This window comes from Sinohyriopsis cumingii, chromosome 1 (assembly GCF_028554795.1).
Source record: "Sinohyriopsis cumingii isolate HCF-2022 chromosome 1, ASM2855479v2, whole genome shotgun sequence".
NCBI lineage: Eukaryota > Metazoa > Mollusca > Bivalvia > Unionida > Unionidae > Sinohyriopsis > Sinohyriopsis cumingii.
The window spans coordinates 20,876,351-20,890,543 of NC_142961.1; the positions used below are offsets into that span (position 1 = coordinate 20,876,351).

The 14,193-nt window shown below is 36.5% G+C and overlaps 1 protein-coding gene across 1 annotated transcript in view; it reads left to right on the plus strand.

Annotated features, from left to right (window-relative positions):
- The window catches only part of LOC149806527 (intraflagellar transport protein 74 homolog), a 99,509-nt gene that overhangs the window by 67,653 nt on the left and 17,663 nt on the right, over positions 1-14,193 (plus strand). The window contains exon 20 of the mRNA XM_089954196.1: positions 6,341-6,504. Coding sequence (XP_089810322.1) covers positions 6,341-6,504 — 164 coding nt within the window. The remainder of the gene's footprint in view (positions 1-6,340; positions 6,505-14,193) is intronic.

A 14,193-nucleotide genomic window follows, 5' to 3' on the forward strand; every position in this document is an offset into this window, starting at 1 on the left:
TAAATGCCAGGTGGTTACTATTGTACATTTCTCAACCAGTGACATTTTTGAACCTGCAGACCAAACCGAATACAATTTAAAGTACATCTAGCATGAGCAAAGATCAGAAATATTTGCCGCTTAAGTACAGGAAGAGTACACGCACTTTAAACAAAATCTTAATTGTTGGGAATAGAGAGGTTATTATACTTGCAAAGAAAATTAGACAGCATGCAAAATGGTTATTCTTAGGAGTTAACCTAATGGAGACTATATGGATACAACTATTGTGAATATTAAAACCCTGAAGGAGTATGGTATGTATTTTCATAGTTTACATTTTCTCTTTCATATATTAATGTTTTCTCTCTTTGACAAAAGCTTCAGCAATATGGGGGCAGTAAGTCAAAAACAAGGAACCAAAAAGCCACAAAGAGCTGAACTGTCTCTCTCTCATATGTTGGACCATATTTGATTTTGATCACAACGTGCAAAAAGAAAATTGTGATGGAATGCCTATGCCTCCTTCTCTCTGTATCTCTCAGCTCTGCCCCCCCCCACTCACAAATGCACTTTAGTATTAATGATGCAATTTCCCAATTGCTGGTAATCTGAAATAGCATTCAGTGATACTTTTAATATTTATGAAACCGGAAGTTATTTATAATTTAATTCCACACAGCATTGCAAGTTTTATCCTATCTGTAACTCAATAAATTTTCGAGTCAGCATTGTTACATTTAAAATACTTCTTGTGAAATAAATTAGGTACTTTTAGTTACATTTAATGATCCTGACTGGAAAGGTTACTGAGTTACAGGTAGGATAAAATTCACTATGCTGTGTGGAACAATGGAACAAAGTGAAAAACACAATCCAAGGTGTTGATCTGGTCTCGTCTTATACTCAGCATCTACTTATATAAGGATGAAGGATGGAAAATTTGCCAAATTTGCTGTTTCAATTTATACTCCTCATCGACTTATAGGCCGGCAAATATGGTAAATTTATGGATGGTAACAACTGCAAAATCTATTAAATTGGTACCCTGCCCTACCAAAATTAATTCATAGCATTTAATTAACATGTAACCTGCATTGAGATTAATCAGAAAATGAATAAAATAAAAGTAGATCCTTGATAGTTCTGAACTAAAGAAGCTTTTACATATAACTGATTTGAAAGGAATCTTCTTATTCTAATAAAATGTGAAGCTGTTCTACGAGTCCTGTGGAATTGTAAGTTGCTATCAAAATGTGTGTGTATTTTAAATTTATGTCAGTGCTGCAACACCTGCCCTCATGTTCATTAAACTATTTGAGGAAGAAATTCAAATTCAAGTTCCAACAAGTTTTGACAGTCCATAGATTTGATAAAAATAAAGCATGACTTGTGGATATTTTAACTTGGACCCCTCACCCAGACTTTCAAAGTTATATGACGTAGGTGCATCCTAACATAATATCAGATTTGGTTTTCTCCTTCAAATACATTCCCTGATCACATTAACATTAGTGATATAAATCTACTACCTCCTGAATCCAGCCCTACTAAAAAATCATCTTTGACCATCCATTTCATGCAAAGGACAATAACTCTTGCCCATTACCTCCCATCACACCACCAGGTATTCCTAGTTTTTATGCTTTGCTGTTATATTGAAACAAACATGAATTATCTCCCCAACATTCCAAGCTTGTTCTAAAAAGAAACTAAGTTAATTACTTGTCCTAGTATGGGTATTAAAAAAAATATTTAAAAAATTTTAAAAACTGGGATGAGTGATTTTAAAAGAAAGTTAGAGCATAAAAATACAAGAAAATAGTATTTTAATAAATTTGTGTTGCTGCTGTGAGTTTTGTTAATGTCACTCACAACTTAGCATGCCAATATTGTTATTCATGGTTTTGAGCATACGGCTTGCTCACCCATTAAATAATGGTTGTTTTTTAGAGTCTTATTAATATGCTGCATCATTCATTTATTCTTCTTGTTTTTATATCATCGTTTCAGTTAAACCTGTCAACAAAGTTTAATAAGTGCAGCAAAATCAAGGCTAAAGTAGATGTATACTTTGTGTGTGTTACATGTGTGTTACATGGTATTTGTTTATTTAAACATTTTTATTGGGTTTTGTTTTATCTTTTCAATTTAGTGAAACCAGTTGACGTAGTTTAAATAATGCAACAAGTTCAAGGCAAATGGGGACACACATGAATCGTGTTTTGCCTGTATAAATGTACTTCATCAGTATGATGCAGTGGGTGCTTCATATTGTATTTGTACATTTTTTGAGTTTGTTGTCATTTCATTGAAACCTGCTGATGAGGTGCAGTATGCAATAACTTCAAGACAAAGAAAAAGGATGACAACAATGCAAATTTTAAAAATTCCTATAAGTAATTATGATACAGTGGGGGAGTGTATCCCCAGTTTTAGGCAGTGCAGGTGGCATAATTACCCCCATATGTCTAAGCATAGCCTAAGAGTGTGTAAGTCAGAATGAATAGGGTTTTTACTGGGTGCATTGGATCTAGTTCTGTCTTGTCATCCAGCTGTTCCAACTTGGGGAATTGATTGATAAACCAGCCTGGTTGTCTGTGATATACATGGATCTTAGTTGTAGATCCTTCTGTCTTGCTGTACCTTTGGTAACATGTACTTTATATGATGGGGATTTTACTGGAAAATCCATCCATTATGCCAGTACTCTTTAATGCCAGACCAGATTTTATACAGCTGGCATCCATGAAGAAATTTTATCCTGTCAAAAAGCCATCTGTCCATGCAAGGTATCTACAGCCAATGGACCCGGCCAAATAAGGCAATAAGACCCATTTTAAAAGGATCACCTTTGCTGTTCATTGGCAAGATAGAGGACTAAAATTGATTGAAAGAGCTGTGCCATACAGCTGTACCTCTGTTTTTATACTGTCTTGTCTGCTGACCACATCACCCAGGGATTTGGATTTCAATCAATACTGTCTAGCTACACTTAAGATTTGATGCCGTATCAGCTGCTGACCATAGTGTCCACCTGTCTGGTTCTTGATCAATACCATTCATTCTTTACAATTGTCCCAGCATTAGACAAAAATATGGCAACAATACACATCCCTGCCTACATTCTATTAAGTGGACACAAATGTACTTACTGCTAGTTCCTAGCTAGTTAGGAAAATAGCTACCATTGCCTCTATGCTTGACATAGCATCATTTGCCATGTTTCACCTGACAGAAAAATTGGGTAATGATCATGCCTGGGAAGTGAGAGCCAGAATTGCTCAGGTAATCAATAATGCACGCATCACTCTATAGCAAATGTGTTGATCGCTTCCACCATTTTGGACTTATCCAATATGACACATATCTACATTAAATGTCTCTGCAGCTTCAACTTAGTCTGCCTTTAAGAATTACCACATTTGGGTCACCTTTTCTCTTTGGAGGGAAGATTAAAGAAATTTGGAGGCAGTCAGCAAAGGAATTGCCTCTCCAACTTGCCATTCCAACCCACTCTGGCATTTTTGGGAACAATTCATAACAAATAAATACAACTTATTCCTGGCAGACAGTTTCCAGGAAAGGACAGTTCATTCATACAGAATGATCTCACAACACATTGTTCTTTCTTCAGCTGTGCTCACTGTGGGGACATCCTACAATAGACCTGTGTGCAACAAGGCAGGATCATGAGTTGCCCACCCTCGTCTCCCCGGTTCCAGACACAGAAGTGACCTTTATGTTGGAATGCAACATTTCATTCCAAAACACAGAAAAAGCTGTTGGCTGGCAGGCAGTCAACGTTCTCGTGCTTTCATCTCATAGATTTAGCTTTACAGAGACAAACTCTGAATCTGTTGGGTCCAGATGACCACCAGACCCAATTAAAAGTCAACACAGCCTATTAGCTTCACTGGATTCGCCAGTGAAATGTTTAGGTAAGATTTTAATACTCATCCTTTTAACTGGGTAGAGGTCACAATTACATTTACCTTAGGTTTTGCTGTATATCAATTAGGAAAATATGTTATCGTTCACTTGCGGAATCCTGCCATATTTCCCAACACTTGCGGAATCCAGCCATATTTCCCAACACTTGCAGAATCCAGCCATATTTCCCAAGAAAGATACCCAAGGCAGAGGTTAGATGCTCAGCATTCCCTCATCATCTTACCTATTGTCCTAGCATTGATGTTATTGGGAGTGTATTTAATGGAGAATGCAATTTGTTATAGTAAACTGTGTTTCTATGAAAATACTTACCCGATCACCATGCAAGCATCCTTAGTCACATATTGCTCAGCTTAAAAACTACACACCTGGCAGTGGCAAGAGGAGTCATGGGCAGGAGTCATTGCCCTTTGTTTATATGAAATAGATGAAATAAGATTATTTTCATCTATTTAGTAGGACTGGATTGGGAAGGTAGTATGCTTATATCCCAGACATTAATGTGATCAGGTAAGTATTCTCAAGCTCCCAACTGAACCAAGATGAGCAGAAGAGTTCTTACCAATTAATGAAGGGTTGAAATTTCTGCTCAGGCTGTCTTTTTCTGGGTACATTGGGTTATCCATGCTGCTTATGAGGATCTAATCTGGGAACTGCAGTTCTTATCCACATGCATTCAAGAGGTTCAGGCTGTCACCACTATCATAGTATTTAAGTACAACTGCTCGATGACTTACATCATCAGAGACCTTTCATCTTAAAGAGCTTAGTGGGACAATACTAGCAGCTATATACTTTCTGACTTGTTTAGAGATGCTGGTTTTTCTGCTTCAACAAGATTTGTACAAGTTAGGTTTTTCTCCAGACCATGCCCATGCATAAACCATGTGCTAACCTCAGTACATGTCTCACATGTGATTGTATGCTGCTTCACATAATTTAGGAGACCAGATATCAGGGCTATAACTCCTCATGTTACCTATTCTCCTAAGTTATTACATTCAGGTGACATATTTTTGTAGAAGGAGCCAATTTGTTTAGTCAGCTTTGTTTCTTCAATAATACTTGTCCAATGATGATGTGGGCACACCCTCCATATATTTTACTGTAGTTACATCCAAGGAAGAGCATACATCTCAGTAACTGATGAATGGACTGGATTTGATGCCATTTGAAGACCACTCTTGTCTGCCTTTCTGCTTGGCAGGCAGATGCCATTTTGGCAAATTTTCATTCAAAGAAAAGTTTGATAAGGTTGAATTTGTGAAGATGTGGGTGTTCACCAAATGATCGGACAAGTTTTATCTATGAAACACTCTAGAATTTGGTTTTATTTAATGTCAATATTCATGTCATTGTGTGCATCTGTTTGTATCTCTTTGTGTTTAAGTAGTGATGATATATAATAATGCAAAGTTTAATGGCTAGATTTTGGTGAGTAATGTATTATATTCTTGAAAGAAACCATGCATTTTATTCAAATTTGATTTACAGGTCATTTGTTTCTGGCATTTATGCATAGGATTCTTATTGTAACTTGAACAACATGACTTAGTTTGGTCTTTGCATCACTTAGTTTGGTCATTCACTTTGTGCCTGCACACAATGTCATCAGTTAGTTTGGCCATGCACCTTGTTCCTGCACACAATCCATACACTTAGTTTGGTCATGCACTTTGTGCCTGCACACAATCCCATCACTTAGTTTGGTCATGCACTTTGTGCCTGCATACAGTCCCGTCATAGGTGTTTTCTTTTTAAATTGCTGTACACTTGTAAAAAGGAAGGAAATCTTGTGTGTCATTTTCGTCACTTTAAAGTGAGCCTTTTTTAATTTAGATCATTCTTGTGCTGATTTTTGCCTTTATCAACAACCTGTTCTTGTCTGAGATATAAAGCAATGCCCCATTGTCATCATTAGTCACTAATGACTAATGCCCCTATTGTCATTTTCATTAGTCACTAATGACTAATGCCCCTATTGGCATCTTCATTAGTCACTAATGACTAATGCCCCTATTGTCATCTTCATTAGTCACTAATGACTAATGACCCTATTATCATTTTCATTAGTCACTAATGACTAATGACCCAATTGTCATCTTCATTAGTCACTATTTCCTGTGGCCTCTAAATACCAAGTAATTACAATTTTGTCTGATCATCGGTCATTTTCGTCGTTATTGACTTGAGTATTCATACCCTCTCCACCCATATTGTCTTCCTACCCCTCCCATTTTTTATATCTTGAATTCAGCCTTGTTTTGATCCAAATCAACTGAAATATGATCAGGTGCTTTTAGAATTAGGTGTTTCATCATGGCAGTCTAATTTAATAAGTTATTCAATGCCTGTGCAAGAATAGGAGAAAATTAATTTTCCACAATGCGCTGTATGATCCTTCCAGAACATGAGAAACTGACACAGGACCTACAGAAGGTAGAGACCCTGGAGGAGAAAATCAAAACAGAGCTGTCAGTGCTGAAGGAGAAAATCAGAACAATGCAGGAGGAACTTGTTACATACAGTGACCTTGACAAACTCAAACGACAGTCAGAGGAAAAGAGAAAGGTAAAATAGATCATATGAAAATGTTATGGTGAATATTTGATTGATATAAACTCATTATTTTCAGTGGTGTCAGTATTCATTGTATTGGAAAAATTTACATTTTTTGTTCTTACATAAATTTGTGGATTGGGGAAGGGTTCAGTTTGTTTCCACAGATGAATTTATTATTCCTTGGATCTTTTAATTTGTGGTTTGTAGCATCCTTGAAATTTGGTACCCTACAATAAAGAGTGAATTCACCATATTATGCTGGCATTGACTTTATTATATCTAGTCCCTCTTTTATTAAATCGGACTTCAGTAATAACAGACTTTAAGCCTTTCAGAATTAGATTTGGTGTCAAGTAAAGTTTTATTACAGAGGAGCCTGAACATATCAAGTTGGGAGAAACATTTTGTCAAGGCACTGTATTGTCAGTAAATAGTATACGCTAATTTTTAGTATATGCTAATTTTTAGTATATGCTAATTTTTACTATATGCTAATTTTTAGCATGCCTTCATTCAATCAAAATCTTTTTTTATGTTTTGCTTTTTAATTTTTTTATAAAGACAACTTGATATTCCTTATGAAGAATATGGCTGGAGTATACAGTAAAATGTAGACTATCTGAATGCTGTCTATCTGGATTATTTACTATTATGGACTACTACCTTAAGTCTTTAGTCGCTACATTGTACATCTGTGAATGATTCTAATATGCCAATCATGACATGCGAGTCATGCATTGATTGATGTATATGACTTTACCCAACATGTAAGCCATGCATTGATTGATGTATATGACTTTACCCAACATATAAGTCATGCATTGATTGATGTATATGATTTTATCCAACATGTCTTTCACATTGAGCTGGGATTAGCCTTGCACCAATTCTATTTGAGCTAGCATCAGCCCTCAACCCAAAATACACTATAATGCTGAGATCAGCCTAGCACCATTTGGAAATCAGTCTTTTAGCATTTTTCCCCAATCAGATACTCATAAGCTATACTAATAATGTAAAGGTCATGCCCATTAAATACATTACTTTCACAGTTTAAACAGGAAAATATAACAATATTTTCTTCATGCTGGGATCAGCCTAGCTCTATTCCATGAATCTAGGATCAACCCAAAATACACTCTTATGCATGGATCAGCCTAGCTTAGATTTAGTAAAGATGGGATCAGCCCAGAATATATTAGCATGCATGGATCAGCCTAGCTTAGATTTAGTAAAGATGGGATCAGCCCAGAATATATTAGCATGCATGGATCAGCCTAGCTTAGATTTAGTAAAGATGGGATCAGCCCAGAATATATTAGCATGCTGGGATCAGCCTAGCTTAGTTTTAGTAAAGATGGGATCAGCCCAGAATATATTAGCATGCTGGGATCAGCCTAGCTTAGATTTAGTAAAGATGGGATCAGCCCAGAATATATTAGCATGCTGGGATCAGCCTAGCACATAGTCTACTTAAAGGAGACTAGAAATCAAAATTTTCCTTTTACGTATGTAATTCTCTCCAGATTTTAATCCGACTGTCATGTTTATAAATTACATATCATAAGCGGGTAGTGATTTTATTGCATGGAAGATACCACGATTCTGTAAATTGCCAAGTTTTTCCGAGTTTTGATGAGACGACAGATCACGTGGTACCGTGACGCAATACTAGCCAGTCCTCGAATACAAACATAAACATTGGTGAGCGAGGCAGACGGAAGGAGACCACATTTGGGTTGCACATTCAAAACTTGAATCTGCAGTCTGATATAATAGTTTATGTACCGAACTGGTCAGTACTAAAAGAAATTTATTAGGCACAGGCCCTGGGCTGGTGACTTAAATAAACTCAAGCCCTGACTGAAATTCCACAAGCCTGGAGGAGTTCATACCTGTCAACTCTCAAACCGGGAGAAAAACCTCTTGATTTTGGGGGTATTTCCTCATCTACATCCCGATCTCGTAATATCTCTAAATTTTTTGCAGCGAAGTCTCAATTATTACATTATGTCTGTCAATTTTCATTTGTCAGAAGAAAAAAACCCAACCCCAAACCATTTATAAATAGATATAACATATGCAATCCACAGTCTAAACTGCTACACTGCAGACATCGTAGTGATATGACTGAAAAATTGTTAAAGCTACGTTAAAAATTCAAATCACATGCACACCCGTCTAAATCCGGCACTGGACGAAATAATTAATATCACACAACAGTTTTTTTCTTTTTTTCTTCTTCAGTAAATAGAACGTGAAAATTAAACATTATTCAAGTAAATTTCAGATGTTTTTAAACAACTACAACAGTACTATAGTATAAAAAAATTAAAAGAATAAAATTGTCACCAATTAGCTTAAATGAGTGATCACTGTGAAATTTTCTCTGCAAACAAAATTGCATCTCCTTTTCCGCCGAAGAAACTTGGCCAGTTAACACCTGACATTCCTCTACCATATATGTAAAGTTTAATTACCATGATTAAATTACAAGGAATAAAACAATATACCATGCAGTATATGTGGCCCTAAAGAACTAATTCTGAATAAATATTTTGTTCAGCAAACAGTGTTACATGCATTAAGACTTAAACCTGAAGTCCATGGCATTGTAAGTAACAACAAAATAGGCATCGTTTATTTTGGCAATCAATTGCTGGTGCTTACACATACACACACTGTCAAACATGGTTTCTTTGAAGTTTGTCCGAAGGGCAGTCCTTTTCACAAGATCAATGCAAGGATAAGGAGTCTGTTCATTAGTCACACCGGCTTTATTGTTTGCGTACTTAAATTAAAACTTTAGCTATTTTGCAATTTAGCCAGAGCTGACCAGAATAGGCAAAATGGGCTTGTCCTGGAGGAATAATAAGGCATATCACATGGAGAAAAGGTACGTCCCATGGGCGCTCGCACATTGGGGCAAGGGGTTGGGGGTTGGGTCAATAGTGTCTCTCCCCCCCAGTTTCTACTGTCAGCCATTTAATGTGAAACTTTGACCTCTTTTCTTTTAATCGCTGCTATTTAAACTGCCCAAGGAGTAGTTTTATATCAGTTCCAATCATTACAGATTACCGTTTATACATACTACATGTATAAAAAAAAATTTTTTTAAATTTGTAATTTTTATAAAATTACTGAAAATTGTGTTTTCTCGAAACACAACAGGTTTAGAATATTATTTTTGGCAAAGCCTCCATTTGATTAAAATCAAATCTAAATTTCACCTAGGACAGTGGTGATTTGATTTAGATTGTGCCATGTTAAGGTATGTATGTCAACATCTTGAAAATACATTTACTCATTATGGGCCCCGAGTGGCCGAGTGGTCTAAAGCGCTCACCGTTACGGATCACTGCCATCTCACCTCTGTCTGCGTCGGTTCGAGTCTCGGATTCGGCTAATGTGGTTATGTGAGAAAGCTTGCCAGTAGCTTCTCATGGGTCGGTGGTTCTTTCCGGGGTTTTTCCGGGTTCTTCCTCCACCATTAATACTGGCCGCCATGTATAGTCTATCTTGTGTTGAAAAATGGCGTTAAACCCTACAACAACAACAACAACATTTACTCATTTCACCAGCGCGATCAAAGTTTCCTCAGGCAAACAATTTTTGTTTCAACAAACCTGACGGGCACCTCACTTTGAATTCAGGATGGGCCGGAACTAAAGCCAGAGGGGCCCAGGGTGTCGGGCTATCAGATTTATTTTTAGCACTGCTGGTGTAGATAAAAGATCTGTGAATTGATTGTTGGATTTTGTGGTCACTTGCTCGGCCTTCTGCCTATTTTCGTAACTCGCATGTTTAACACTTTTCCCAGGATTTAAAATATTCAACGTTATGTCTGGAAAAGCGCCAACTTTTAATCTAGGCCTAGCATTTGCGTATCCTTGAGCTGCCATTTTTTCAGAATCCCTCTCGTAACAGTTTGAGAAATGTAACGAGCACATAGTGCTGTATGGTGTTGCTTTGAAATCGACTCGTTTGTAATAATGTATCCATTCTTTCATTATTCCTTTATCTTTCAGAAAAGAAAAAAAATGTTGTCCACAGGCTTTTCTTAATGTTCTATTACACCCGTAAGCAACGCAAAACGGTATTTTCTTTTACTCTGGCAACTCCCACTTGGGCTGCTGGAGTCGCTACTATGACGTCACATCCCGAAAGTAACCAAATAGGCACGGAAATTTTGCATACGAGGTCACGGAAATTCAGCTCCTAGAAGATAGGCCAATATTTTAATATTGGCATTATGGTCGCAGATGATACTTCAGAATAAGGTTTTCTGCTATAGTACTTTTATTATTATTCTATATTTCCATTGGTTTCTGGTCTCCTTTAAGCTGGGATCAGTCCAGAGTACCCAGTAATGCTGGGATCAACCTAGCACCGATTGGGAATCAGTCTTTTACACTGAGCTGGGATCAGCCTAGCACCAATTCTACTTGAGCTGGGATCAGCCCAGAATACACTGTAATGCTGGGATCACCCTAGCACTGATTGGGAATCAGTCTTTTACATTCAGGTTCTAGCCCATGAGTAGACCCTACAGAGAGAGCCAAATATTTTTTAAAAATATTGAAATTAGGTATTTATGTTAGTTTATTTATGAATTTGATGTAGTAGAATATTGGTAATAATGAATAGTGGCATGTTTGAGAGAAATTAGGGAGAGAGTGAGTGAGAGAGATGAATGCATATACTCATGTATCCTATATTTCTTACAATGCATGTATTACATCATTTCTTGTACAATTCATTATTCTTTTGTTGTGCATAAATTGGATAAAATCATATACATCAGTCAATACATAACTTACATGTTGGGTAAATTCATATACATCAATAATGTATTACTTCAAGACCACATTCACTGACCAAAGGTCAGTTTTACCTGTGGGTCAGTAATCTCCAGAGTGAACTATGTTTTATTAGTGCTTACAAAGAGGACTGTCAAGCATACTGTGGGCATATAATGCATCTTTCATGGCATTTATGTATGTTTTCTTTTAATTTTTTTCCACTCCTGAAAAATAATGTTGTGACTTGTGTCTTTTATTTAAACAATTTACATTTTGTATGAATTGCAATAATAGTCCTTATACTTTGGTGAAGGCTTAACTGTGTAGTAATATTATTCATATCTGACAGTGTTTTTTAACTTTTCAACCATCATACACAAACAATAATAAGAAAGGTAACCTGAAGCTTTTGTCCTAAAGACTTCATCAGAAGACTGATTTAGTTGACTGTTAACATCGCTTGATGGAATGGAGAGCATATCTGGGAAAATCTGTTAACATCGCTTGATGGAATGGAGAGCATATCTGGGAAAATCTGTTAACATCGCTTGATGGAATGGAGAGCATATCTGGGAAAATCTATTAACATCGCTTGATGGAATGGAGAGCATATCTGGGACAATCTGTTAACATCGCTTGATGGAATGGAGAGCATATCTGGGACAATCTGTTAACATCGCTTGATGGAATGGAGAGCATATCTGGGACAATCTGTTAACGTCGCTTGATGGAATGGAGAGCATATCTGGGACAATCGGTTAACATCGCTTGGGATTAGATACTTAGTTCAGAATGCACACCAACCTATACATTTTCAGTAATTTTATATTGCTTAGACACTTAAATATGTATATATAAAAAAAATGCTCAAACAAATTTCACGTGATTATTGTTAAGCAGAGAGTGTATCATTATCATGCTTCTCACTGACAAGACTGCTTTCAGTGGGGTCTTTTTAATGTCTTCTTGATGAGTTTAAACTTATTATTTTTATTTTTTTGTGTATTAATGTTTAAGAGACTGGACTTGCACCATTTTAACATAATGACCTAAAATTTGGCACTATCATATGCTATAAAGGTTTTGTAAATTTTCTTGCAATTATTTTTAGCCTTTTAATATTTTGTGTTCAGAATTTTCTGCATCAAAAAATAATTGCATTGAAATTCTTGCTAAGTACTAGTTCAGAAGCCCCATATTATAATCAGTATGACAGATGACTAGGGTATAGTCATGGATCGGATCGAAGTGGATTCACATGCTGTATATACTCACTTATAAGTCAACTACAAACAGCAAAGATACTGATTTGCCATTGTATAATGTGCCTGCAGTTCAGGGTCTGTGTTGTATGTTCTACTGATTACTCCTAACAAACTGCATAGACTCAGATCTGCTGGTGCATTATATAACAGTAGATCTGAGTCTGTGCAGTTTGCAATTTAACTGATCTTATATGCAAATATATATGTGGTATATTATTTCCTACTTTTTTCACTCAATTTCAGTTCTTGACTGATGATAACCAATTTTTACTGGGGTTTTTTTGTGTGATTTTTCATACAGCATACTCAGTAGTGCATTTAAAAGTCTATAGCATGATGTGACACCATTTATTAAGCAGTAAATTTGTACAGCCCCAGTGGGCAGCAATAAATGAACAAGGAATGTGTTTTTGTTTGTGCAGCCCCAATGGACAGCAAAAATAAATGAACAAGGAATGTGATTTTGTTTGTACGGCCCAATGGACAGAATAAATGAACAAGGAATGTGTTTTTGTTTGTAGGGCCCCAATGGACAGCAATAAACGAACAAGAAATGATTTTTTTTTTGTATGGCCCCAAAGGACAGCAATAGATGAACAGGGAATGTGTTTTTGTTTGTTGGGCCCCAATGTACAGCAATAAATGAACAAGGAATGTGTTTTTGATTGTATGGCCCCAATGGAATGCAATAGATGAACAAGGAATGTGTTTTTGTTTGTATGGCCCCAATGGACAGCAATAGATGAACAAGGAATGTGTTTTTGTTTGTATGGCCCCAATGGACAACAATAGATGAATGAGGAATGTGTTTTTGTTTTTACGGCCCCAATGGACGGCAATAAATGAACAAGAAATGTGTTTTTATTTTTACAGCCCCAATGGACAGCAATAAATGAACAAGGAATGTGATTTTGTTTGTATGGCCCCAATGGACAGCAATAAATGAACAAGGAATGTGTTTTTGTTTGTATGGCCCCAATGGACAGCAATAAATGAACAAGGAATGTGTTTTTGTTTGTATGGCCCCAATGGACAGCAATAAATGAACAAGGAATGTGTTTTTATTTGTAGGGCCCCAATGGACAGCAATAGATGAACAAGGAATGTGTTTTTGTTTGTAGGGCCCCAATGGACAGCAATAGATGAACAAGGAATGTGTTTTTGTTTGTAGGGCCCCAATGAACAGCAATAAATGAACAAGGAATGTGTTTTTGTTTGTAGGGCCCCAGTGGACAGAATAAATGAACAAGGAATGTGTTTTTGTTTGTATGGCCCCAAATGGACAACAATAGATGAACGAGGAATGTGTTTTTGTTTGCATGGCCCCAATGGACAGCAATAAATGAACAAGAAATGTGTTTTTGTTTGTAGGGCCCCAATGGACGGCAATAAATGAACAAGAAATGTTTTTATTTTTACGGCCCCAATGGACAGCAATAAATGAACAAGGAATGTGATTTTGTTTGTATGGCCCCAATGGACAGCAATAAATGAACAAGTAATGTGATTTTGTTTGTATGGCCCCAATGGACAGCAATAAATGAACAAGGAATACGTTTTTGTTTGTAGGGCCCCAATGGACAGCAATAAATGAACAAGGAATGTGTTTTTGTTTGTAGGGCCCCAATGGA